The 26,856-nt window shown below is 44.3% G+C and overlaps 2 protein-coding genes and 1 pseudogene across 4 annotated transcripts; 1 reads left to right on the top strand and 2 right to left on the bottom strand.

Annotated features, from left to right (window-relative positions):
- The first annotated feature begins 1,696 nt into the window (after positions 1–1,696).
- Positions 1,697–7,657, top strand: LOC127773485 (putative disease resistance RPP13-like protein 1; annotated as a pseudogene).
- Positions 7,658–9,802: 2,145 nt separating this feature from the next.
- On the bottom strand, positions 9,803–13,986 carry LOC127772577 (uncharacterized). Of its 3 annotated transcripts, none has more exons than XM_052298515.1 (6): positions 13,527–13,986; positions 12,845–13,301; positions 12,337–12,647; positions 12,154–12,216; positions 11,097–11,581; positions 9,803–10,505 (listed from the first exon to the last, which is right to left on the bottom strand). In XM_052298515.1, exons 2-6 carry the CDS (start codon positions 13,243–13,245, stop codon positions 10,152–10,154), a joined length of 1,614 nt encoding a protein of 537 aa, XP_052154475.1. In that variant the 5' UTR covers positions 13,246–13,301; positions 13,527–13,986; the 3' UTR covers positions 9,803–10,151. The 3 variants fall into 3 exon arrangements, with proteins under 3 accessions (XP_052154475.1, XP_052154473.1, XP_052154472.1); XM_052298513.1 differs by having other exon boundaries at positions 12,845–13,316; positions 13,527–13,985; XM_052298512.1 differs by having other exon boundaries at positions 12,845–13,985.
- An 8,305-nt stretch (positions 13,987–22,291) lies between these two features.
- LOC127772644 (phytochrome A-associated F-box protein) lies at positions 22,292–23,940 on the bottom strand. Its single transcript, XM_052298596.1, has one exon. The coding sequence runs from the start codon at positions 23,765–23,767 to the stop codon at positions 22,670–22,672; it is 1,098 nt and encodes a 365-aa protein (XP_052154556.1). The 5' UTR covers positions 23,768–23,940; the 3' UTR covers positions 22,292–22,669.
- Between the last annotated feature and the right edge of the window lie 2,916 nt (positions 23,941–26,856).

The raw sequence follows: 26,856 nt of genomic DNA, 5'->3' as shown, positions 1-26,856 counted from the left end.
CTTCTCCAGCGAATCCATTCAGCGCCGGTTGGCCTCGACCTGAGCCGGCCGCCGGCGGCATCCTCGACCGGGTCCGTCTAGCGGCGACCTCCACAATGGCGGCGGCGGCTCGCTGCCCCGGTGACCATTGTTGGATAGTATAGGAGGAGAGGAATACCATGAATATTGGACACATTGTATTGAGCCTTAGGGGGCTGATATATATAGGAGTACATGGGAAGGAGATAAGGAAGGATTACAGATATGGAAGGAGTCCACACAAATCAATCATATCCTAATATGACTCTAACTACCATATACTCTAACATCCCCCCGCAGTCCAAGCGTGAGCAGCGCGAACACTTGGACTGGAGAAGAAACCGGCAAGAGTGCTCAATACGGATGATAGCTCTTTGTGCCATTGTCGACGTAGCCAAAACGAAGGAGCCGAGAGAGCCGTGGTCGATGAAGCCGTGCGTAGAGTAGCCGTGGTCAATGTAGCCGAAGTCAGGAAGCTGATGTCGAGGTAGCCAAGCCGCAAAGAGCGCATGAGGCGCCGTAGAGTAGTCGTGGACGCACAGGAGGGCGTCATGGACCAATGGTGCACGAAGACGCGCTAGAGACGAAGACGGTGACACAATCACGACGATCATGGAGGAAGATGACGCCGAAGAGCTGATGTAGTCGAACCGTGAAGAATGAGACGTCACGCCGGGTTTGCCAGACCCGGGGACAACTCGAGACGAACACGCGCAACGGTGTTGCCAATACCGCGCGGGCGAGATAGGGGACCACCATCAATCATATGCCAATGTCGGAGAAGACTAGCAAAGAAGGCCTCCAAGACGGTGGTTGCGCGAGAACGGCGTAGAGGGAGAATTGCCGGAGCAGCACACAGTTGCTAGAGAAGAGCAAAGTGTAGTCAAGGAAGATACGGCGATGCTGGCGATGAGTCATGCTGGACGAAGTAGAAGGCGAAGTAGCGGGACCAATGGCCTGGACGGCGACGTCGGTAGCCATGTAGAGGCAGCTGGACCACCGGCCTAGAGCGGCGATGGTGGCAACTTGGAGATGCGGTGGCGATGCTCGAAGTAGACGAAGAAGAAGACCCTGAGTGGCTGACGATGACCAGTGCGGATGACGGGGTTGTCGATGCACGAACGGCGATGAAGACGACGAAAGCGGCGAAGCTGTGACCCGAAGGGGTGACACAGGTACAGCTCGATGGCGATGCAGCGGCGGGAAGTCTACCGGTGGTGAGGCCACACTGAGGAGGGTGCCTCTCAGCACTGCAACAACCAGTAGACGTGGACCACAGGCAGTGGCACTGCGGCCTGAGGGGGCGACGCAGCGGCAACCCGAAGCTTGATGACTTAAGACGCGTAGTCGAAGATGATCGGTGGCAAGGGGTCGTCGTAGCCGGGCGCTTGAATAGGTGATCAGTCCGTCGATGCGCGGGGCTGAACGGGTCATCAGTCCGTCGATGTGATGTAGTCGAAGCAGAGTTGATGCCGATATCAGAGACGCGCAGATGTCGACGAGGCGGTGGGCGACGCAAACCCGATCACTGATCGGGATAAAAGAAAAAGATACATGCAGCAACGATGCAACAAACGTACAGCAGTCCAGTACTCCAGTGCCTCAGCCTCCACGGTCCATAGACCTAGTCCACAAATCCCTTGGTCAACGAGAGAACAGTACTCCAGTGCCTCATCTCATCTGTCCCTGCTGTCAACGAGAGAACGAGACAGAGGAGTTCGGCAAGCAGAGGATTCAAAAGTCGATGCAGGAGGGGACCGGCGAGGGCGCAGTGGCTCTGGGAGGCAGGGCGTCGGTCCTGGGCCGGCAGGCGGTGCAGGGGAGGCGGCCGGGATGAGTCCGGTCGGCTGCAAGGCAGAGGCCCCTGGCGCGCCGACGGCGTCCGTGTGTCGGTGAAGACGGCGGAGGGAGCCCGGCGACGCCGTCCGTGGACCTTGGCGTGGTGAAGAGCGGGGGGATCCGGCGCCCGACGCGGATGACCGCAGGGCAGCGCCGGCGACCCTTCGACGACCCGCGCCACGCACGGAGGTTGTGGAAGAGCACGGGCCCCTGCTGGCAGCGACCCGAGATGGGGACGAGGAGGCGCGCCGGCGGCGGAGGGTGGAGTTGCCGGGGCGCGAAGGAGATCCGGCGACCGTCGGCGCCGGCCGAGTCTGAGGAGCTCGAGGCCGGTCGGTGGAGAGGCGGGCGCAGGCGAGGGGCCCATCCCCCCGGCGGCGAGGTCGATGCTGGCTCCTGTTGACGACGTGGACGACGGTGCTCGGCCATGGAGGTAGATGCGATCTGCTAGCTGCTGCATACATGATGACGCGAAGACGACGAAAACGCCTGAGGAGATCGATCTCCCCTAGGACGACGACGACAGCGATGCACGCTCGACGAAGGAGGCCCCGGCCGAGGAGATCAAAATCGATCCCGGCGGCGAAGCACAACGACTCGAAGGAAAAGAAAAAGGAAAAAAAAAAAACGGGTGGCTTCTCCCACGACGACGGCGTCCGCGGCAGCAGCAGCACACAGCGAGCAGCCGGAGCCGCGCAACCTGCCGCCATTGTCAAGGCCGACAGGTAAACAGGTAAGCAGCCTGGTTACAGTCTTTTACGCCCTTCTGAATTTTGCTGCGAAAGTAACTGAGATTATAGATGATATGAACATGTACATCACTAGAGAATATTGCGGGTCCCGAGATTAGCGACATTGCTGTGTGCAAGTTGCAACGTTTGTTCCTTTCATGTATCTTTGGACGCTGTCGATTAGTCCAGTGATTCCTATCCCAATTCCTCTTGCCACACACCACTTATCCACTGCAGCAACCTCGCAATCCCCTCGGTTCCAGCCAAGCTGCTTCCGTCCTCCTTCTTCACTTCATCTGTGCGACAGGGTAAAGCTTCCCGATCTTGCTTTGCTGTTCTTGTTTATTAGTTCATATCCATCTTATTCTACTACAAATACTTGATCTGTCTCTGGTGCCGTTCACTGATTCGTTTTTTCTGTTGTTGTTTATCGATGATTGTAGGTTATTCATCCAACGCCGGTGGTTTTGCCCTCTACAAACACCTGTCTTTCATTTGCATTTCAGAAGAAAAAAGAAACAAAAAAAAAACCTACTCGTCAGAGTTTTCTTCCTATTTTCCCCTACGAAAACAGTAGTTTCCATTGGGAAAATTCCATTTGTTGTTGTACTGTTCCCGTATTTTGTTCGTAGCAATTCCCAACCAAAAAACAAGAAGGCATCCAAGCTTTTTCTTTCACCTTGCTCACATCGTTGCTTGTTTAGATCTTCCTAGTTCTTAGTTTCCCACCATTTCACCATCTCCACATCCAATATCTGATTTTTGTACCTACCAAAATTACAAATAGAGAGAACACTGAGACAACAAATTCAATCCGATGGCAGAAGCGGCGCTGGCTAGCTTACGATTGGCAGCATCGCCGATCTTGAACAAGCTCCTCACTGACGCTTCAACACACCTTGGGGTGGACATGGCGAGTGAGCTCCGTGAACTGGAGACCAGCATAATGCCGCAGTTGGAGCTGCTGATTGAAGCAGCTGAGAAGGGCAACCACAGGGCCAAGCTGGACAAATGGATACAGGAGCTCAAAGAAGCCTTGTACAATGCCGAGGACCTGCTGGATGAGCATGAGTACAACATCCTCAAGCACAAGGTGAAGAACGGAGGGGAGGATCCAGATCCAGAGCATGCCTCCTCCATTGGTTCCATATTGAAGAAACCTATGCACGTGGCATCGAGTAGCCTGTCCAATCTGCGACCAAAGAACATAAAGCTTGTACGTCAGCTGAAGGAGCTCAAGGCCATCCTAGCGAAAGCAAGGGAGTTCCGTGAAATGATTGGCTTACTGGCTGGTACTAGTGCAGAGGGGGGCTGCACTGGGCATACGGAGATGGTGGTGGTTACTCCGGTGACATCAACCCCACCACCTAAGGTGTTTGGTCGCGACGCGGACCACGATCGCATTGTCGATCTTTTTACCCAACACAAGACTTGTGCTGAGGCCAGCCGCTTCGTTGTTGCCATTGTTGGACCTGGAGGCATGGGAAAATCCACCTTGGCTCAGTATGTTTACAATAACAAGAGGATACAAGAACATTTTGACGTCACGATGTGGGTTTGCATCTCACGCAAACTTGATGTCCATCGTCATACGAGGGAGATAATCGAGTCTGCAACAAAAGAGGAGTGTTCAAGAGTTGGTAATCTGGACGTTCTCCAGTACAAACTAAAAGAAATACTGCAGAAAAAAGAGAAAGTCTTGCTTGTGTTGGACGACATTTGGTTCGATAAATCCCAGGACGTGAAGGAATGGGACCTGCTACTTGATCCCATACTATATTCTCAGAAGGGTGCAACCAAAGTTCTGGTAACTTCTCGATCTAAGACACTTCCACCTGCTCTTTTCTCTGAAGATGTCATTGATTTGGAAAATATGAAAGATACTGAGTTCCAGGCACTCTTCAAACACCATGCTTTCTCTGGAGCCACAATTCAAGACCTCCAGTTGCGTGCAAGGCTGGAAGAGCTTGCAGAGAAGATTGCTGAAAGGCTTGGAAGATCTCCTTTGGCAGCAAAAGTTGTAGGTTCCCACTTGAAAAGGACGATGAATATTGAAGATTGGAAAGGTGCTCTCACTATAAAGATAGACAATTTAAGTGAACCTAAGAGAGCTCTGTTGTGGAGTTATCAGAAATTAGATCCATGTCTTCAGAGATGCTTTTTGTATTGCAGCTTATTTCCAAAAGGTTACAAGTATGGCATTAAAGAGTTGGTTCACCTTTGGGTTGCAGAGGGATTTGTTGATGCACGCAATATGAATAGAAGAGTAGAAGATACCGGCATGGATTATTTCAAAGAGATGGTCTCTGGGTCTTTTTTCCAACCATTTTCTGAAGGTTATTATTATATTATGCATGACCTCCTTCATGATTTGGCAGAGTCACTCTCTAGAGAAGATTGCTTCAGATTAGAAGATGACAAGGTGAAAGAAATACCATGCACTGTTCGGCATTTATCTGTTGGTGTTGAGAGTATTATACAGCATAAGCTAAGTGTCTACAAGCTACAACATTTGCGCACTCTTATCTGCATTGACCCACTAGTGGATGTTGGGAGCAATCTTTTCAAGCAGGTAGTATTGAATCTGAGGAAGTTGCGAGTACTTTATTTGTCGTTTTGCAACACTAGAAAGTTGCCAGAATCTATCGGTCAGCTAAAGCATCTTCGGTATTTGAACATCATGAATACGCTGCTTTCTGAACTACCAAAATCATTATGTGATCTTTACCATTTAGAGTTACTTTATTTGTGTCCGAATTCGAGGTTACCTGACAAACTCTGCAATTTATGTAAGTTATGACATCTTGATGGATTGGAGCTGTCACGGATTCCTGACATAGGCCGGCTAACTTTGCTTCAACATATTGAAAAATTTCACGTCCTAAAACAGAAGGGACATGAGTTGCGACAACTCAGGAACATGAACGAAATCGGTGGGTATTTATTGCTCAGAAATCTTGAGAATGTGATTGGCAAGGATGAAGCTTTAGAGTCGAAGCTGTATCAGAAAAGTCGTCTTAAAGGATTGACGCTTGAGTGGAACGATGAGAATAACATGAATCCAGAGAATAGTTTACATCTTGAGATCCTTGAAGGCCTCGTGCCACCACCGCAGTTGGAGCAATTTTCAATTAGAGGTTACAAATCCACTACCTATCCAAGCTGGTTACTGGAGGGTTCCCAGTTCGAGAATCTAGAATCCTTTACTCTTGATAACTGCAGCGCTTTAGAAAGGCTACCATCCAATACCAAGTTCTTCAGGCATTGCCGTGCATTGTGTCTCGAGAATCTCCCTAATATGAAGGAACTACCATTTCTTCCGGCAGGTCTCACAACGTTGTCAATTCACAGGTGCCCACTGCTTCTGTTCGTTACCAATGATGAACTGGAGTATCATGATCATAGTGAGCATATCACTAGGACAGAGAAACTGGTTGCACAATTTGCTTTGGTTGGGGTGAAGGGCCTATTTTCAGATGCACTGTCATCGGATCATTCATCTATGAAGCAATTGGCAGCATTGATGGATTCTGATATATCAAAAAATCTTCAAACCATTGAACGCGCTCTAGAAAGAGAAGATGAAGTAGTGATGACTCAGGATGTCATCAAGGCATGGATGTGTTGCCACGAGCAGAGGATGAGACTCATTTCTACAAGGAGGATTGGGCTACCGTTGGTCCCACCATCAGGACTTAGTGAACTCTCCGTTAAATCATGCACAATTACAGATGCAGCTCTATCCATTTGCCTTGGTGGCCTAGCTTCACTGAGATTTTTGTCCTTACATGACATCATGACTTTAACTGCTCTTCCGTCAGAAGAGGTCCTGAAAAGTTTGACAAAGCTTGATCATTTGATCATTAATGCCTGCTTGTTTCTTGGATCGTTGGGGGGCTTGCGAGCTGCTACTTCCCTTTCGAAATTATGGTTGTACTCCTGCCCTGCTTTAGAGTTGGCACGTGGTGCAGAATTTATGCCAGCTTCCCTTGAGACACTCTTAATAAGCTATTGTGTGCTTGCACCTGACTTGTTCTGTGGCCACTGGCCGCATCTGGAAGATATTTGTATAGACAACTGCAGAAGCTCAGTGTCATTGTTTCTTGGTGATCTTTGTTCCCTCAAACAATTTACACTTAATCATTTGCCAGATTTATGTGTGCTTGAAGGCCTGTCTTCCCTTCAACTTCACAGGGTGCGGTTGATAGATATCCCGAAGCTTACTGCTGAGTGTGTGTCACAGTTTCGTGTCCAGGATTCACTGCTTGTTAGCAGCTCTGCGGTGTTGAACAACATCATCTCGGCTGAAGGTTTCACAGTTCCAGCGTCTCTCACCCTTGATAGCTGCAAGGAGCCATCTGTTTCATTTGAAGAAACTAGAAATTCCTCATCTATCAAAGAGCTGAAATTACGCGATTGTCAAATGAGTTCCCTGCAGGGAAATCTGAAGTGCCTCTCCAGACTGGAGGTACTTGACATCTTCTGTTGCCCCAATATATCAAGTTTGCCAGATCTCCCATCCTCCCTTCAGCGCATATACATATCGCGCTGTGAACAGCTGAAGGAGAGCTGTAGAGCACCCAATGGAGAAAGCTGGCCCAAGATTGCGCATATTCGTTGGAAGTATATTGACTGAATTATGCTTCAGATTCACAAGAACAAAGGAACAGAATGGTAACCGTTCCATCAATGCATTATGAAAATATAAATTTATGCAAGATCATTTCCATCCATTATTGTTCGTCTAAATACATCTTTCGGTTACCAGTTAAATCGCTCTCTTGTCCTCTGGCAGTGCCGTTCCTTCGCCCCCTGTATTGCAGACCTCTAGAGTCTCACACAGCTGTTTGGCTATGAACGAGAGGGACCGGCTGCTGGCTATGGTCTATATGCCTATGGGACTATTGCCGAGATGTATCTGTGTATTTGGATCTTGCTCTGTTCTGTTTCCTGTTTATTCTTTTGTAGTACTGAATTGCTTGTAGTAGCTGTTATCTATGGTGTGCAATGTCTACTGTATTACTGCACCGGTGAAGCTTTGTTGGGAGTACAGTGGTGCTTTTGATTTTTGAACTCAGGCTACTGTTATCTTCTCTTGGAGTGTTTCCTTTTGGACTTGGTTTCTATTGACTGTAAGCCTGTAACTATTATCTCTTGTATGATGAGATGCAAGTAAGGCAAACCTGCAATAGCTCTAGTCAACTTGGCCTTGGATTGCCGGTGACCTGATGGAAATCGTTTTATTTTACCCATTCGTTCTAAACTGTATATTGTAGTCACGGGTTTCCTGTAAATTTGGGGCCAGTTTTTCTAGACTAGCTGAAGACCAATTGAGTCTCTTATCCTCATGTAGCTTTGAGATCTTGGAAGGAGGGAAAATATGTAGCATAAATCTTGGAATTGAGATCTATTTTTTGATTCAACGGTAGTATCTAGGTTTCCATAACATATGTTTACAATATTTTTTTTTCCAAGAGAACGGCAATTATGATGAAAGGCCCGTAATGGCGATGAAAGGGAAATGAGTAACGGGTTAATACTGCTGTCACGTAAGTACCATTTCAGTTGTTTTGTTTTGATACGCTCGTCACTCTGCTGCAAGATATGAGGAAGAGAAGAGACGTGATCCTATTCTAGCTGGTGGAGCTTCAGCGACTAAACATGAAATCGAGTCTCTGGTCACTGGCGCTGTTCATTCCTCCAACGAAAACTGAATAAACTTTTAGATAAAAATGGCACGCTTTTCAAACTGTTAAACGGTACGTTTTGTGTGAAAACTTTCTATATAAAAGTTGTTCGAAAATATAAGATTAATCCATTTTTTAAGTTTGTAATAATTAAAACTCAATTAATTACACGTTATTATCACTTCGTTTTACGTGAAACACTCTGTTTATCTTCATCTTCAGAAGATTCAAACACCGCCTCTGTCTCTGTTTAGTGAATGTCTCCTTTAATTTCACAGAGCTCAGAGCTACTGTACTGAGTCTGACTGCCAAGTGGTTTACCAGTAATTTGGCCATTGCACCGATTGTTGCTGGAAGAGTTTTTCCCATGCCAAAAAGCATTATCACTGGCTGCCGAGATAGGCTTTTTTCGTTGCCAAGTTGTTGGGGTTAGCTTAAGCATATTCATGTATTTTACTCACAGGATTAGTTAGTGATTAACAATAAGGGTTTGGTTTTCAACAAATCCAGCTCAGCTAAACCTTAAGTAAATGCCATTAAGTACTTAAAAGTTGTTCTTCATTACTAGTATCTGGACAGTAATTTGTTCTTCATTACTAGTATCTGGACAGTAATAAGTACTTAATGATGACCCATCTAAGCATACTAAGGTTAGTATCTGGACAGTAATGAAGAACAACTTAATTTAGTTAAGTACTTCGTTGCTTAGTAGTATACTTAACCATTATCCAGTGGATAAGTACTCCACTAAACCATTTAGTACTTATGCTTAGATTTTATTGTACATTATCCAGCGGTGTTGACAACCAGATTAGGCAGTGATTTAGATTTGGAACTCGATTATCCTCTGGAGTCCCTACTTTCTACAGCATTTCCCTGTTTGCGCACTTTCATGGATGATCCTGCTTATCCAACATCTGATTTTGATTGTAGTTCAAAAGGATGATTCAATGATTGCCCCTCATGGTTTCGACCCTGGATGTCACCTAGGATTTTCGACGAAAAAGAAGAGAGTTTAGAGATGAGACGTTTGTTGGTCACTCGTAATTAGCAATTGAGTGCCAATGAGTTGCTTCAAACGATATATCAAACGTAGGATTGGATGCAAAAGTGAATGCAAAATCAACGGGAACATAGGCATCGTATCACACACGAGTCAGGGCACCAACTTAATTAGTCGACTTTGCTGTCAATCGGGAAAAGCCTCTAATGAATCAACTTGTACAAATTTTCTCAGGAACATAACTAAAATGAAACAAGAATTATATACCGAAACTTTTAAAAAATAAACGAAGGAACTACAAGTTAGATAAAATACTAGAGCACCAGGTATGTCCTGGGTATTCTACTACAAGACAAACGCATCCAGACATCCAGTTCTGTCATAATGCATCCCAGAAAATGCACCTCAACTCTAGAACCAACCTTTATTTCTTTTCAGCATCATACCCCCCCCCCCCCCCCCCCCCCAACAAAACACTAAGAAAAGCATCATCTAAAAAAATGCTATTTTCAGAAAGAGCAGAGTATATGATTTTAGTAAAAACAATCCTACTAGCTGTCAACTTTTTAGAATGATGTAATCTAAGATGTTGCTGCTATGTCTACAAGTCTCGCAGCAAATAAACAAAAAAAAAAAAACATGTTGACTCAGAAGGCAACTATTGCTGCTATCTGTAACCTCCAATAAGAAATAAAGGGTTCTTGATCCCTGGGCGAGACATGCCACTTCACATTTCACTTTCCTATTGCTATGATTACTTACATAACTAACTATATAACATCTGGCTCAATGTAGCTACATATTCGGACAGCACGACAAAAATCCACTGGTTAATTAGCAACCAGATACCAGGACGGCTGGAAACCAATAGCTTCAATAAGTTTTGGGTTTTCGAACTCGTGTACTCCTCCGGGGATCCACAGCCACCAAAACAGTCTTTTCATTCTTCATATTGCCGGGATCTTTCTCAGTTTTAATTTTCTTTGCAAGCACAGGAAGCCCATGTTTCTTATTTGGTTTCTGTCCACGCTTGTCTCCAGAGATGATCTGCTTTGCAAGTGGAGTTGTTTCTTGAACTTGTTCATAGTCCACTATGTCTGCACTTGCTTTTTGTACTTTGGAAGGAGGTATAACCAGCTCTGAATGCTCCTCTGGCTTGACCTTCTCAAATAGCTGATAACCTTCTTCTTTGGCTGCTTGATTATCTATGAGGACATCATCAGCGCTCTGCAAAGATAACCAAACCATCAAATGAAAAGGTTTTTGCAAATATGTTGATCCAGCACGAGTCCCTATTTCTTACAACAGTTTAGGGAGTACAGTATTTAGCTTTGATAAATAATTCAGTATAAAAATAGGAATTATTATGATTACGAGGCAATGTCAGATCTATGAAAGATCAGCAAATCATTACAAATGATGGTATCAAGCACACGTATATCGCATATCACACTATCGCCTTGTGACTGTATATCGCAAAGCAGGAAACACCATGACGTTACACAGATCTACTGCATATTCGAGAAAACACCATCATGCTCAGCTTGTTTTTCACCATATACTTCGACATAAAATATTTATAGTTGACTTCTAGAAGATTATGAAGGACTAGAGGTCCCACACCCACACACATGCAACTAGAAATCCTAACATGACATGACGGAGATCTACATGGTTTATTGGATGGGCAAAGAGTTGGTATATCCTATGTTCCTTTTCATTAGGAACCAGCTACTGGTCAAAGTGTTCTTCATACATTAGTTCTAAAATATCGTGTGATCAAAATAGAGAAGAATAAGATGCTATAGCTAAACTTACTTCTTTGTATAACTCCCCTACATGGGCATTGGTTAGGAAATTATCTTTACCACAGAACATCTCAATTGTGATTCCATTTGGATCTGATTGTACTGCATCTTCTTGTGCATCATTTTTCTTCATACATTCCAACACACAGTCAGTGGACCTACCAAATACAGGTGGAACCACAGCAAGTGATCTATCTAAGTCATCCTTCTGAAGCAAAGTATGCATACACTTTGTTTTCTGATGAGAACGTCTTCCATCCTTCTTACAACAGGTCATCTGATTCTGATTCTTTTGAGGCACCTTAACCTGTTTACGGTCTAAGCATTGTGACAACTTCTTGTATTTGCTGCGAGCGTTGCTGAGGCGACCCTGAAGACTAAGAACTCGGGACTGGACATCATCAACTGTAAGAAGAATCTCTCTTAAAGAATATTGTTCAAATACCCTGTCATTCTCAACTAACGCATCATCAGTGCTTTCGATGTCCTCAACAACTGCATGAAGAGCGACAAATAGAGAGGATTAGCAACTATTAAGAGGAACAATTCCACATTAAAATATATAAAAGAGTTCAAAAATACACATTTCCTGCATTTCAGCTTCATTAATATAACATCGTGCACAATCAATCTCCAAAAGATAGAAAAGTACCATAAAAGATAAACTAACAGAGAACAAACTAAATGTGACAGAAACTCAGTCTGATATCAAGTTCGATGGCTGCTCCGATAGATACTGTATACAGAAACAATTTTACCCAACCAATTTTTGCAGGTATGCAGCTTGCACGCAAGCCCGCAACTCTAGCATCCCGAGGAACAGGCTAAACGTGTGCTTTAGAAAAACTGAAATTTTAACAGTACAGGCATACTGAATTCAGATCCCCAAACAATGCACAGTGCGATAATCTGACCACTGACAAAAAAAAAGGGCAAAAGCACGTAAGTTAATGCTCTAACAACCACTTGCATTTCAGATTGAAGAGTGACTGCAACAAAAATTATACTTTCTGCTTCTAAACTACAGATAATAATCTTGAGCACACAGGCACAACCATGTAACTTACCTGAACTGTCGAAACCACCATTAACCAAGGGACCATCCGTTTGAACTCCACTGTTTTTGTTTTCTGCAAAAAATCAAGAGTCTTCATTACAGTCAAGTATAAACACGAACCCATGCAAAATATGATACTCATTCAAGACAACAATTTTCTCTAGCCCTATAAAACAAGGACAGGATGTCGAACCATAATAAGACAGTGCGGGGTGCCTCTTCAAGTACAATGAGGTATCTACAGTGTCTTCATCTCTTTTCCTTTTTCTTCTCTTCATGATAATTCTCTCATGACTTTGGGAATATAGTTTTCCCGGTTCTGATTTAGGACCATCAGCTTTAACCATCTCCAACTGCAGATCTTTTTCATGATTGATAATAGCAAGTTCCCTGTCATACTTTGCTACCTGTGATAAGAGATTCTTCATATGCAACTCCAACCATTGGCATCGCCACATTATTGGCCCAACAATCTTTCTCCACTCGGCTGTCACCTGTCTCCGTCTGAAAACAAAATTAATCTGATTACAAGCTACGACACACACATAGCAATTATCAAAAGCGAAAAGAAACACAAGATGTAAATGTTAAATGTTCTCTTTTATTTCTGTTCGAACAACACAACACCACCATGCTAACCACATCAATACGATTTTACGAATCAACGGTCTGCAAGGACCTCATGAAGAGATGATGCTCACCTGACCATCCTTGGTGCAGAGCTAGCACGAACCGCACTGCTACGGGTTGGACCAAGAAACGGCGAATCCACCTCCACGCCATCCATCTCCGACTTCGTGTCGTCATCGTCATCATCATCGGACGCCGCGGAGCAGGAGGGCCCGAACGAGCTCGAGCACTCCGTGCTGTCACCATGATCATCATCACCTTCATCAGGCTGAAGGTGAACATTATCATCGGCCATGTTACCAAGAGAGCCAAACGTCCCCACCGGATCACCACTGACAGTGACACGCACAGCGGAGGGGAGCGCGCGGTCCTCGCAGCTGTTCCCACCAAGAGCCTTGGACTGATCCGTGACATCACGTGCCTTGTCATCCGCGTCATTGCCGTTGCCACCCATCCCCGCAGCCGCTGCCATTGCCGGGGAAGGAGAAAAACCCAAAACCTCCCTCCTCTCCTCCTCCTCCTCAAAGTCTAATCAACACAAAGCTAGATCACGAAATTTCATTCACAAACGCAATCCTCCATTAGTACCACACAAACAAAGCATCAGAGAAATCAGTAACAAAAAAAAAGTTGGACCGATTAATCCGAGGGAAAAATAAACAGACCGACTAAGTCGGATGGATTCCCTTGCCCCCCAATCTACGCTACGCGGCGGATCATCCAAGCGGAACGGAGGAAGAGAATGAGGCGTACCTTCGATCCGATCCGACCGGAGATGGCGGGGGGAGCACCGCGCCGCACCTCACCGCACCGGCCGCGCGCGTCACCCCCCTCCCCTCCCCTCCCTCCAACCCCACCGCCTCGGCCAATCCGCACACGGGAAGTCGTCGTCGTCGTCGGCGGCGGCGGCGTCGTATTGGGCGGGGTCGTCCACGCCGGTGGCCAACGCCGGCCTCCCTCCTCGCCGGCTGCTCCCTCACTCCGGCCTCCGGCAGATGGGAACAACAGAGAGAGAGAGAGTTTGGAGAGAAAAATGAGAAATACTTTTCACAGTCAAATAGTAGACGGAGAGAGATTTGTTTTTTTTTTTTTTTTTTTTTTTTTTGCGATTTCAGTTTGCATGTTTCAAAATAAAGTTGTGAAAGGGTATCTGAGGGGGAGAGATCAGATCATTAGAGATAAAGCTTTGGAACTCCTTTATTATGTGTCACAGTTGAAGCTTTTCCTATATTGTAGAAAAACACTAAAAATAGGGTGTGGATCTTGATTTTATCCAATGTGAACATGTTACAGGGGGCTACTGTAATTGTAATCGCCACCACATGTTAATGATTATCTAAAAAATGTTAATGATTTTTCTATAAAAACCAAGTTTTACCATGTTTGTTTGTGTTAGAAGAGAAAAGGGATACTCCTTGTTCCATAATATAATTTTTTTTATCATGAGACAGTACTTTATTATCTACATATCCATTTTATTATTAGTTTATTCCCCATCATCCATTTTTTATTAGATACTTTCCCACCTATCATTTTTTTACTATTTTCATCTATCACCTTTTGTACATTATTGTTCTTCTACTACTTCCTCTAATTTTTTTTAAGAATATGGGATGGTGGAAGTGTACTATTATAAGATACTAATATTTTTTTTAAGATAGAGATGAAAGAAATCATTTTATAGTCTCCTCTAGATACGAGCATATTACACCATATAATTTTAAATATAAAATAGTGTGGACTTGTAACGATTTTTCCTTTCGTTTATATTACGTTGGAAAACACGGTCATTCTTTTATGAAAGGGGTATTACTTATTGGCACATACACAACATGATAAAAGATGAAAAAGTGTATGGAAGTTCCAAAACAACTTATACTTAGCACAGAAACCTAGTCAGAGGAAAGAAAATAAATTTCAAGATTAAAATTAGACACACCATTCTAACATAGATGAAATTTAGTTTATAACAATTATTCAAGGGCACAAAAAATGAGTTAAACATTACGAAGTTGATAAGTTGTTTTAAAAAGGTTTTTCTAAGAAAGATTGATGGATATTTTTTTTCTTGGAAATCGTAAAATTTAGGATCTTTGGAAGTGTGCCTAGTCCATAGTATATAAGCTACCAAGAACATACCAGAAAGTCCAATAATAGGTAGCTGGAAATTGAATTCAACATGATTATACGTAGTCAATTAAAGCCATTATAATGCCAACATATAACACATTGTCCCTGTTATAATTTCCTACATATTTTGTATTTTTGACTTAACAACCTTTGATAGAACAAAGTTACGATTTTCTAGTAGTGCGTTAACATCTTCACAAAAGAGCCATAAATAATTTTTATCTTCACTGAGTTTGTACGCTATTTAAGTTTGTTTTGCTCCTACTCTGCCGATGAGATTATTAGACATAGTATCAATACAATACATGCGATGAAGTAATGCAATACAACACAACACAATGCAATTCAATACAATAAGAGGGAGAGAAAATGAGAAATAGATGGAGAGAACAGGGAAGAGAGAGAGAATGTGAAATAGATGGAAGGGGTATTTGGTAAGATGCCATTTCCATTACACACATTTCCGTTCAAACTGAGTTGTGAAAGAGTCCCAAAGATAGGGAGAGAGAAATAGATGGAGAGAAACGTGAGAGAGAGAATGAGAATGAGAAATAGCTAAATAGATGGAGGGGGAGAAGCATTTGATGATTTTGTCATTTCTGTTACACATGTCCTCGTTCGAACTGAAGTTGTAAAATTAGAGGGACCATCCCACATGACCCACACACTAAAATTAGAGAGTATGTAAGTCCTAGGATAGGTGGCTTAGGTTAGATAAAATTGAATTCAACATGATTACACATAGCCAATTAAATAAACAGTATTAAACATGGAAACTTGCTTCTTGTCACTTTTATGAATTTCCTATTTTTGACTTAAACAATTTTCTCTCTGCTAAGTTTTTTCCCAATTTTGTTTTAGTTTGCTCCTACTCCAACTATGGCAGTTACGGGAACAATAGACATACATAGTACCGATACAATCCAATAATGAGTTCAAGTTCCTCTAACTTAACGTCTCTCTTAATCTCTTTCCTATTACCTTGGTCCTCATTAGATAATACAAGCAGCAACATATATAATGGTATGATTCTACATATCAATCTACTATCTGTGTTATTCTGTTTTCAAATGTATGCTGGATGAATGCACTTTTATATGCGGGAATGATGAAGCAAATGGTCACATCAAACTTACACTAGCAAATAGGGTTTATATATGTCAAGATGAAATCATGTGTACCACATTATTTGCAAAATAAATAAATAAAATGGATATTAGTAATCCAACTAGAACTAACAAATTCTGTTGATGAGTTATTAATTCTGTTTCTTCCCTTGATTTCTTATAAAAGCAATGTGTATTTCTTGTTTGTCCATCGCAGATGAATTTAGATATGGAATATTAAGTGTGCTCATCTAGGATATCCTTATAGAATGCATATGGATTCTATAGGATATCCTAGATGAAAATAACCCAAAAAAGATTCAATTTTCTGACCTTTGATTCGTGTGGAGATCCCTACTCAAGTTATCACCATCTGCTCCGTGCTGCCTTCATCTTCTTCCATTGACATTTGGACTTAGGTTAGGTTCAGCATGGGAGTTGAGGGTGGTAGGTTCTAGATCTAAAGAGAGATTGGAGTGATAATGATGATTCAGAGAGAAGTCAGAGAGGAGTTTCTGCCAACGAAAGCCATGTGTGATGAATTGGCAATGAATTTGGTTAGAGACTAGGCGAGAGATGCCAATTGGTTAGAGGTGACGACAAATCAATGGAAATAACCACTAAAGATGGGGAAGAATAGCACAACTAAACCAATTTCCCCAAAGAAAATAAAGAGCTCCACCAATAGAAAACATGTGGTTGGAAGGGGAACATAACGGTGGTTGGAAGTGACAAAGGGAGGCCGATGGGAGCTTCCTGCCATAAGGGTGGTGGGAAGTGGCAAAGGGAGGCCGATGGGAGCTTCCTGCCATTAGACCAATGTTGGTAAGCAGCAAGGTGAAGGGCCACGGTCGGCGATGGCGGCTATGAGGTGGGGGTGGAGGCTGATAGGGTTTGGGAAGGAGAGAGACGGGTATTATATATATCATTTTGCAAGGATTAGAGACGGTGGATTTGACATCCAATGGCTAGAAATTTTATGGCTTCTCTTCTAAAAACAGAAAGGGATTTTTTTCCTTTTGCCACTCATTATAAATGTATTATCACTTTTGCCACTGAAAATTTGCAGTTCTCTCTTTGACCATCTTCCTTAGTGTGTATTTCTATTTCTTTTTTATCACCGTCTAATGTTGTTAACCAATGACCATCAAGTTTGCAACTAAAAGGCTGTTACGCCCTTGTAGATGTTCCACAAAAAACATTGAACTCTAAACAAGAACCATAAAAAATATTAAGAAAACTAATTATGGCCACTTAGAATATATTAATTTTAATAAAAGAACAAAATGAAAATTATATTATTTTTTAAAAAATTCCACCATGGGAATGTTCCACCCAAAATATCTATACTAGAGAATTATGTGCATTGCTATTTATTTTTTTATACTATAGAATTACAAAAGGGTCCTTAGGAACATACAATATTACAAACAAACCCTTGTAAAATGCCATGGGCTAATCCGAGACATACCGATTTTCCCAACGAGGAGATGCTAGAAACTAGGGTCAAAATTATTGCAAAGCAGATTACACGTACGGAACACCCACTTCTATATAAACGATTTTTCTATATGAGGATACCTATAGGTTACAGACGGACTATAACTGATCGCACCTGCAAAAATCAACTTGTGTTTTCGCATACAGCTCCTTAAAAGACCTGTATACGAAAATACATTTCTGCAAGTGGACACCTATTTTCTTATTCGGGCCTATTAAGAGGTCCGCCTGCGAAAAGTCCAGCCTACCTCCCTCCACCTTAAAAATTCTACCCACTCCCTCATTCTTATCCACTCCTCCCTCATTCTCTCTCCTTATCCTCTCCATTCTTATCCACTCCAGCCTCTCCACTCCTCCCACATCCTCTCCCTCGTTCTTATCCTCCTCTCCTCAGCCGCGGTGGTAGACTCGAGAGTAGTGGTGGTGGGTAGGAGCAGTATTGGCAGGCTCGAGCGCGCCGGCAGCGAGCGGGAGCGGCTCCCTCCGGGCTCGGGAAGGGCGGGTCCAGAGCTCGACAGAGGAGGCGAGGGGTGACGATAGCAGCGGCGGAGCCATCCCCTGCGCCGGTCCGACGGTGGCAGCAGAAGGTGCCCGGCAAAGGAGGCGATGATGGACCACACCTAGCTAGGTTTTTCTTAAGGATTTTTTTTCGAATATCTTTTTTGTGTGCAATGCGGACGACATAATCACCTGCACGCGAAAATCAGATTTTTCGCAAACGGGTGCGCCACCCGCACATAAAAATAACGATTTTCTCAGATACTTTCAGACATATGGATGGCCTACCAGCACGGAAAATAGGTTTTGACCGTAGGGAAAAAATCTTCTATAGTAGTGACCAACCGACCACTACTAGAGTGGATTAAATCAATGACCATCGTAAGAAGGATTAAGGAAGATGGACACTCCATCACTACCACGAGAAGGAGATGGACACCGAAACTAGTACCGAAGTTCTCTGAGGCAACGCCACGTGGCTCCGTTCGTTTGCACGGTATGGGAAAAGTAAGCCTTGTGTAACGTGAGCGCACTTCCCTAGCTGTAAACCATTTTACCTAGAAGTTTTTTCAAAAATCTATTTTTAAAGTTTTACAATAATTAATACTTAATTAATCATGCGCAATAACCCACCGTTTTTTTCCAAGGAATAGCCCAAGCAAATATTTGGATTGAAGGAAGCCTAGCATATTGGTGAGGGAGTAGAATCAAACCCCCTTCTACGGATGGGCAGAAAAAGATTGAACCTGTCGAGGAATGATCCTCTCTAGCGGGTGATCGTGAGATCCCCTTTTGTGAGTTCGGCCGGGGGAAAAGACACGCTTGATGAGATCGTTGATCCGCCCTGAGTGCTTCGAGATCGCGCACGGGTGTCAAGATTATACAGGTTCAGCCCGCTATGGAGTGTAATACCCTACTCCTGTGGATGGGATTTATGGTTGAGTGTTACAAATGTTCCTAAACTCCGGAGAGCACTCTCGCTCTTCTTCTCCTAGGGTTTAGGCCTACTGGGAGTCATCCCTTTTTCTCGGTGGGCAAGGTCCTCCTTTTATAGTTCAAGGGGATACCACATGCACCGCTTCTACCTACTCTATCACGGGAGGGGGACCCACTCTACTCAGACCGGACCACGATCCGTGCCTTCGCCCGGAAGCTAAGCGGCCGTCCGTCCTTGAGTGGGACCCAGCGCTACCTCCCGCCTGGCACGGGGGACAGCCCTGTCATTCCCTCTTAAATGAACGAAGACTTGTGGCGGTCCTTCTCACGTGGAGGGAGCTCCGGATGATGCCTTGATGGGACGGAACATACCTGCCTCCACTCCGCCGGGTACAGGGGCGAACGTGGGGGCACGACTGCCCGTCCGACCGGACGTGACCGCCGACGGGCCGGTCATAGTCTGGTCACGCCTGATTGACGTGGGTCAATCGGGCCGCACCGCATGTCCGCCCTTACCGCATTAAATGCGGTGAGGGACGGTTGGGGCGCCGCGCATTGATGGCGGTTCAGTCTGAGTCTCCTCCTCGCGTGCTCCCCTCGCCACATGGCAGCTGGGCGAGGGCCTTATGGCGAGGCAGCGCGAGGGCCTGAGGGGCGTAATGTGGCACCCCGAGGCCCCCTTGCTGCCCTTGTGTCTTCCGAGGTGTGGGGGGAGGGCCAGGCTATAGGGCCACGTGGCTGGATGGGAAGGTAACTCCCCCGTACTTCGCATACCCCCGGGCCCATATCACCGACAGAACCGAAAAGGCGAAAAGACTGAGACCGAGAAATCTGGTCCTAAACAGTGAAAGACTGAATTTTGTTTGATCCATTCGGTTAGTCTCCTCGGTTAACCCAAAAATGAAAAAACCGAATTAAAAATCTCCAATATGATTAAACTCTAATTTTCACATCCCTACTCCTTATAGGCATGCATCCCAATAAGAGTCTTTACTGAGACGTGCTTAGAATTTTTTTTGTGATTTTTGTGTTGAAAAATTATATGATTTATTTGCATATATGAAACGGTTGTTGAATTTCGATCAGAACTGAGACCGAATTTGCCGGTCCTAGCATTTTTGTGTTGAAATTTGGTCTTCATTTTTCAATGATTGAACTGACCGAAAGACCGAAAACCGAAGACCAAGATCAAAATTTTTGGTCTGACCGAATGCCCACCCTTACCCCCTCCCCCTAGATGGTTGCCAGAGAGCCACAAAAAATGGAGGGGAAGAGGGACCAGTGTGTGAAGGAGGTTCCCCATTTTCCGTGTCTTAGGAAAGCTAAAAATTTCACCCACCATTCGTCTTGGAATTTTTACATTTTGAAAACTTATTTGAACATATACCCTTGAAAAAACTTATATCAGGAGTAGATCCTTTTTCTCGGGTTCAGGGTTATTGGCTCTGAGATTCAATGTCTCGGTGCACATCCTAGCCCCTGTGATAGCTAAGTCGCTGATATGAAAGGGGCCGGCGCTAAACTCTTTGGCGTCGAGGACCTATTTATATAGAAAATTCAAAAAGAGTTAAAATCTAAATATTTTTCTTATAAATAGGTCCTCAACACCAAAGATATTGATATCAGGCCTATTTGTGATAAAAAAATATTTACATTTTGACTCTTTTCAAAAAATATTTTACAAACAAGTCATCAACGCCATAATGTTTGGCACTGACCCCTCTATGTCTCGGCCTCTCGGGTGTGAGGGGGATGACGCTAATGCCCAACATCATTATACTTTGGCGCTAGGGTCATTGGTACCTATAAAATGATCTATTTCTGGAATAAGTTTTCTAATGATCTATTTATAAAATAAGTTCTTAAAAGGGGCCAAAACATAAAAAATCCAGACCATTTGTCACCAAAGTCACTCATAGAAGCACCGTTACCCAGACAGCCCTGTCCCACCCTCTCTTGACAGCAGAAAATTTCTCCCGATTAGAAACAGACCCCGTTTAGATCCGGAGGGCTAATAATTAGCCCTCCGAAATCTTACTATTTAGAAGTATTTAACGTAGATTCCTAACAAAAACTCATTTCATAACCCCTGGGCTAATTCGCATGACAAATATAAAAAGGTATATTAATTTATGATTAGCGAATGATTACTGTAGCATCATTCATCATTGTAGTAAAACATGGATTAATTAGGTTTACTGGATTCAGCTCGCAAATTAACCTAAGGATTATGAAATGGGTTTTGTTAGTAATCTACCTTTAATACTCCTAAATAATAAGATTTTGGAGGGCTAATTAGCCCTCGGATCCAAACAGGGCCAAAACCTACAACAGTTCCATGTAAATTTTCTTTAGAGATTCATTGACCGTGATTTCTTTCACCTAAATCATCTGCGAAAACGAATTATAATTCCCCCGAGTTAAGCAAACCGAAACGTCATTGCTTCATACTCATACGTTCTACTTCCTCCCAAAACTTCCATGGGACTAGCCCCGGTCCGCCCCTGGATACGGCACACAGAATGACAGAAAGGCACTACTAATTTGTCATGCCATACAATATACAAGAACCAACATGATCAGTTTCTGTCCGTCAGATGGTGACCGAGCGGCTGCCACGCCAACGCCATGGATAAAACAAATGCCTCTGCGTCGCCATTTTGCAGCATCATCATCAGCTCCAACGCTCCATGCAGAAGGCAGGCAAGTAGCCGGCAGTGAATCAGTCCCGAAAAGGCAGGAGAATCAACAGCCATAAACTATCTCATAAACTAATCTTATACCATGCTACAAAGTACACACTGGCTATCCAAAAAAATTGTATGTTACACACTCCCTCTTTCTATATCAGGTAATACTTCCACAGTTCCACACCCATTAGTTTAGGGGGGGGGGGGGGGGGGGGAAGGAGCAACAAGTGGCTGTCATTGCCAAGTTGCCATTGATAATATCATAATAAATTAAGCCCTTTTTGCAGGCTGCAAGTTACTACTACAATATTCAGAAAGGAGAGGCATGCATGATTGACAGTGTGTATGACAGTATGAGTGAGGTTAGTTGCCTCTGAGTAGCCAAAGATTAGGTATATCAACTAGATCGATGATAAGTTTAAATTCAATCAGGAAAGGGCAAGCAAAGCAATTTCAGGTTGTATCTGAATTCTGAACACTAAAGCTAGAGAGCAAGAACCTTGCAAATTCTACTTCATGAAGATAATAAAGCTGAAGGAGGTTGCAGTGCATGTACATCAATCAGGACTACTGCAAATCAGCAGCAAGCAAGAACAGTTGATGCAAGTTCTGAATCCCCAGCTCATCAGCAAGCAGAGAGCGTAACCGAGTCACTGCCTAATATCAAATACAACATCAACCTGCATCATAACTGTGTTCTTGTGCAAATCATCAGAAGTTACACTCTTAATCGATCGCGCCGAATTGCGCTGCGAATTCGCTCAACGGAAGCGCGGTAATCGCGTTATTACTCTAGCTTAAGCATCATCTCCAACAAGACAGAGATGCATATCACATCACATCATCCCTGCATAATCTCCAGAGGTGATGATCTGATACCCACATTGCTAGTAGTATATACACATGAAGTAATTATCACAAGCACAAGTAAAGGTTTGCTTGGCATTCTTGGCAATGGCTGGCCGCCATGGCGGCATCCATGAGAGAGCAAAAGAAGTAGAGTGGGCATACCGAACCATGGGTGTGGGTGTCGCAGTCAGGAGTAGAGGGGGCGCTCGGTCCAGGCGCCGGCGACGTGGCCGTTCTCGCAGACGTAGGCGCGGACGACGGGCTCGCCGTCGTCGTGGTAGCCGTAGAAGCTGCGGAGGCAGAAGGCGGCGTAGAGGTCCCAAGCCTCGGTGCAGCCGCAGAAGGCGCAGTCGACGGCGACGGTGGGGCGGCGGGTGTCCCGCAGGGCGCGGCGCACCTGGGACCTCGGGAAGTCGTGGAACACGCCGCGGAACACCATGTACTTGCGGCGCTCCTCGGCGTGGACGCACCCGGGCCAGTCGCAGATGTAGAGGCGGTCGCCGCGGAACCTGCTCGCCAGCAGCTTGTTCCCTTGCTCCCTGCTCAGCGTCCACGACCCGGACGCCAGGTGCGCCGCCACCGTCCCCAGCCACCGCCGCGCCCGCCTCCTGCTCCCCGACGCCACCCCTCGCCGCGCCGCGGCGTCCTCCCCTTCCTCCGCCGCCGCGGCGGGGGCGGGGGTCGCAGCCGTGTTTGAGATCTGTGCCGCCTCGGAGGGGGAGCAGTCGTAGGCGGCGTCGAGGTAGAGGTCGTCGTAGAGCGACCACGTGGTGGCGGCGGCGGCGGCGGAGGCGGAGGAGGAGGGGTCGGGGGGTGGGGCGGGGGCGGAGGTAGCGGTGGAGGCGTTGTCGACGGAGGAGGAGGAGGAAGGGGAGGGGGCGGGGACGGAGAGGTCGGGGCCGATGTCGAGCTCGAGGCCGAAGTCATCGGAGGGCTCGAGGAGGACGCCGGCGCGGAGGAGGCCCGGGCAGCAGACGGAGAGCTTGTGGAGCGCGGCCCACGCCCTGGGCGCGCCGTCGGGGGACGGCGGCGGGAGCAGCTCGGCGGGGAGCGCCCGCGTCAGGCGCGGCGGGAGGCACGCCGCCCTGAGCAGCGCGGCGAGCCGCGGCGACGCGCACGACGCCCTCGCCCAGTCCCGCGGGTCCCCCTCCAGCCTCCCCAGGATCTGCAGCAGCACGTCGTCCGCCAGCACCGACAGCGGCGACGGCGAGCCCCCCTCCGCCACCGCCTTCCTCTTCCCGCCTCCGCCGCCGCCCCGCGACGCCGCGTCCTCGTCGGCGCTCATGGCGTTCGTTCTCCAACTTTCCCGGCGCGACGAAGCTTTTTTATTTTATTTTGGGGTGCATAAAAATGAAATTGGTTTGGGTTTTGGATCGCGGTGGAGAAGAGAGCGGGGGTGGAAGTGGAAAAGGTAGTTGGATTTTTTTTTTTTTTTTTGTGGAGGCGATGTAATGTTGGGGGGATGATGCATTCTGTCCATGGATTGTTTATTATTTGTTGGGGGAAGAGAACGTGTGGATGGAGTTCGTGCGTGTGGCGCTAATCACTAGTGCCTGCAAATGATGAGAGAAGCGGATCCCTGTTGCGCCGCTCTAAATATTCACTAAAAATAATACTAATGAGTAAAATGCGACACATGTAACTAAATTTATTCATCTATGTCATTTAACATGTTAAAATATATAACATGGTAAAGTGTATTATTCTGACTCCAAATTACCACGACCCCTCTACGATCCTACGTGATGCTTACATATCATGCCACGTGGATACTAAAATAACATGTCATATGAACATTTCAGATCCAAACTTTCTTTTTTTTCCTCCACTACATTTTTTTCCCCTCTTTTTCCCACATCAAAAGAAAGGAAGAACAGAAAAAATGGAGAAAAAGATAAATAAAATGAGTCAACACCCATGTAGCATGTCACATGAGCGCCGTGTAGGATCTCAGAGAGATCATGAAAATTTAGAACCTGAATGATACACTTTAACAAGTTTACGTATCTAAAAATGTATTTTTAGAGTTTGGGGACATGGATGACATGAGCGAACTAAGTTTAGGGACCGGCATTGCGCTTTACTCAAAAATAAGCTCTATAAGCATACTGGTAGCACTAAATTATATCAAAATACGCGAATAAGAAAAACAACATATTTACAAATGAAAAATTATTTGTGAATAAAACTTTTATGTACGTGTTCTTAGCAACCTAAAAGCAAAGGCTGAAAAATAAACTTCGATGAAAAAAAAACTCAAAATCAGCTTCAAATTTAAGGTTGAAAATTCAAATTTTGACTGATAAACATAAGCATAAGCAAAAAGATGAGATCCATAGTATTGTACTAGATACCACCATCTACTACTACAAATCTGGATGAAACTAGGTGATGTCGAATACTAGGTGATATCGAATACAGTAGTATTTTAGAACGAATGGTGCATTACCACCCACTCTCCTAGGTAAAAACACATTTGACACGTCATTTAGTAGTCCACTCATATAATAGTTACATATATTTATATACTACACCATTATTAATAAATGGCCAACCTCTTATACATGCATAGAGTATACCCTTTGCTAGAGTAGAGACCTGACATGTCTAGGGAAGGTATTTTGGTTTGTTCAAAATATAACAAATGTAAAATTAGATAGTCCAAAGTGAGAGGATTGGTTAAAGGTGATCCAAAGTAAAACTTTCAAAATAAAAACAGCCCGATATGCAATTCACTTTATTTTTGAGTAATTTCTTAGGTAAAAGTTACCATGGAATATAAATAGCAACACTGTAGCAGACTTCAATTCCTGTAGTTGTATGCCTCCACGATGATAGCCGGCTTGGATTCTTTTAGGAGAGGAATAAAAGACATGCCATATGTATTAGTATGGTATTATAAGTATAATTGGATCAAACTACCCTCACATTCTCCCTTACTCCCTTACTTTTTTTTACATGAAACAGCTGGAGAGTCGCCTATTGTGCTATAATAATAATAATAATAATAATAATAATAATAATAATAATAATAATAATAATAATAATAATAATAATAATAATAGTAGTAGGGGTTTACGTACAGGACGAAAGAAAAGACACAGAAAGAAAGAAAAAGAAAAAGAAACGAAATTACAGAATGCTATCTATCCATGATTGCCATAGGGGTTTGTCTACTTCTTTTGCCATGTGCATATGCAAGCTAAATTCAGTCTTAAAGCTGTCCTTCCATTTATCAAAACTGACCGGAATATTGTTGAATACGTAATCATTTCTTTTGCTCCAAATGTGCCAAGATCCAATTGCAAGCACTTTAATGAAGAATTTGTGATGGAAATTGTTATAGGCAGTTGTGATTATCGACGGGAGATACACGTAGACCGGATACATAGGGTATTGGGTACGTTGGTACGAGGATCTACACGATACGACATCAAGCAAACAATAAGACAAACATTATACTGGTTAAGGCTCCTCGTAAGGTAATAGCTCTAATCCACTTTATATGAGATTGATATGGAAAACCAAGGATTACAATAGAGAACAGTCGATCTCGAGATTACTAGCGAGACCCTTGTTGAGATGGTTTCGACGAGATCTCCCGGCGAGTAGGCTTCACGTCCTCCGGATTGTAGGCTATGGTGGTGGTATTGGCGCTATGATTCGATGCCATAGGACCCCCCCCAGGGGGTGTGTATTTATACCGTGAGTTAACTTTATCTCCAAGTAGAACTCGGAGATACCGAACCCAGCACGATATAGTACAATCCTAATCCTCTTCAAGTAGGACTCTGCTATTCACTTACCCGTGAGGATTATTTCCATAATCTCTTATTGATTTCCTTATCATATATGAAGATGTATCATACATATGAAGGTATGCCATATCCGTATATTCCATAAGCCGTAGGATAGAAGGTATGCCATATCCGTAACCATGACAGTGATCATATTTATAAATTCTCCTGTCAGATTCCATTGAATTCCAATGTGTTGCCAGCATTGTTGTGCAAAAGGGCAGGAGAAGAATAAATGAAACATGTCTTCATTGAGCGTAGTATGACACATAACACACCTGTCACCACTCTTAATGTTGAAAATTTTCTTTTGAATCATTTCTCTTGTGTTGAGACTGTCCAGTAACATCAGCCAAAGGAACACTTTTAATTTCATAGTACATTTGCTATGCCATATCAGTATCAATGGTTTGTTTGTTGTGATGTGTCCAAAGAACATGTTATAGACCTTTTTTTTATTGGTATTGATCAGAGTTCCATAGGTATTTCCATTTATCAGGTTCATTGGTGAGGTCAATGTTTAGAAGATTATTCTCTAGGATGTGCCACTGCTGCATTGCTTGATTTGATAATGGTA

Source organism: Oryza glaberrima, chromosome 5 (assembly GCF_000147395.1).
Source record: "Oryza glaberrima chromosome 5, OglaRS2, whole genome shotgun sequence".
Classification (NCBI taxonomy): Eukaryota; Viridiplantae; Streptophyta; class Magnoliopsida; order Poales; family Poaceae; genus Oryza; species Oryza glaberrima.
Note: the sequence above shows the minus strand (reverse complement) of the source record. Positions and strands in the feature narration are given on the sequence as shown.

Bases quoted from the DNA above. Each gene is read 5' to 3' on its own strand.
- LOC127772577 (XM_052298515.1), bottom strand. From the start codon at position 13,245: ATGGCAGCGGCTGCGGGGATGGGTGGCAACGGCAATGACGCGGATGAC. The intron at 11,582-12,153 runs GTAAGTTACATG...CTCTTCATGCAG, and splicing joins TGGTGGTTTCGACAGTTCAG to TTGTTGAGGACATCGAAAGC. The intron at 10,506-11,096 runs GTAAGTTTAGCT...TTATCTTTGCAG, and splicing joins TAGGGGAGTTATACAAAGAA to AGCGCTGATGATGTCCTCAT.
- LOC127772644 (XM_052298596.1), bottom strand. From the start codon at position 23,767: ATGAGCGCCGACGAGGACGCGGCGTCGCGGGGCGGCGGCGGAGGCGGG.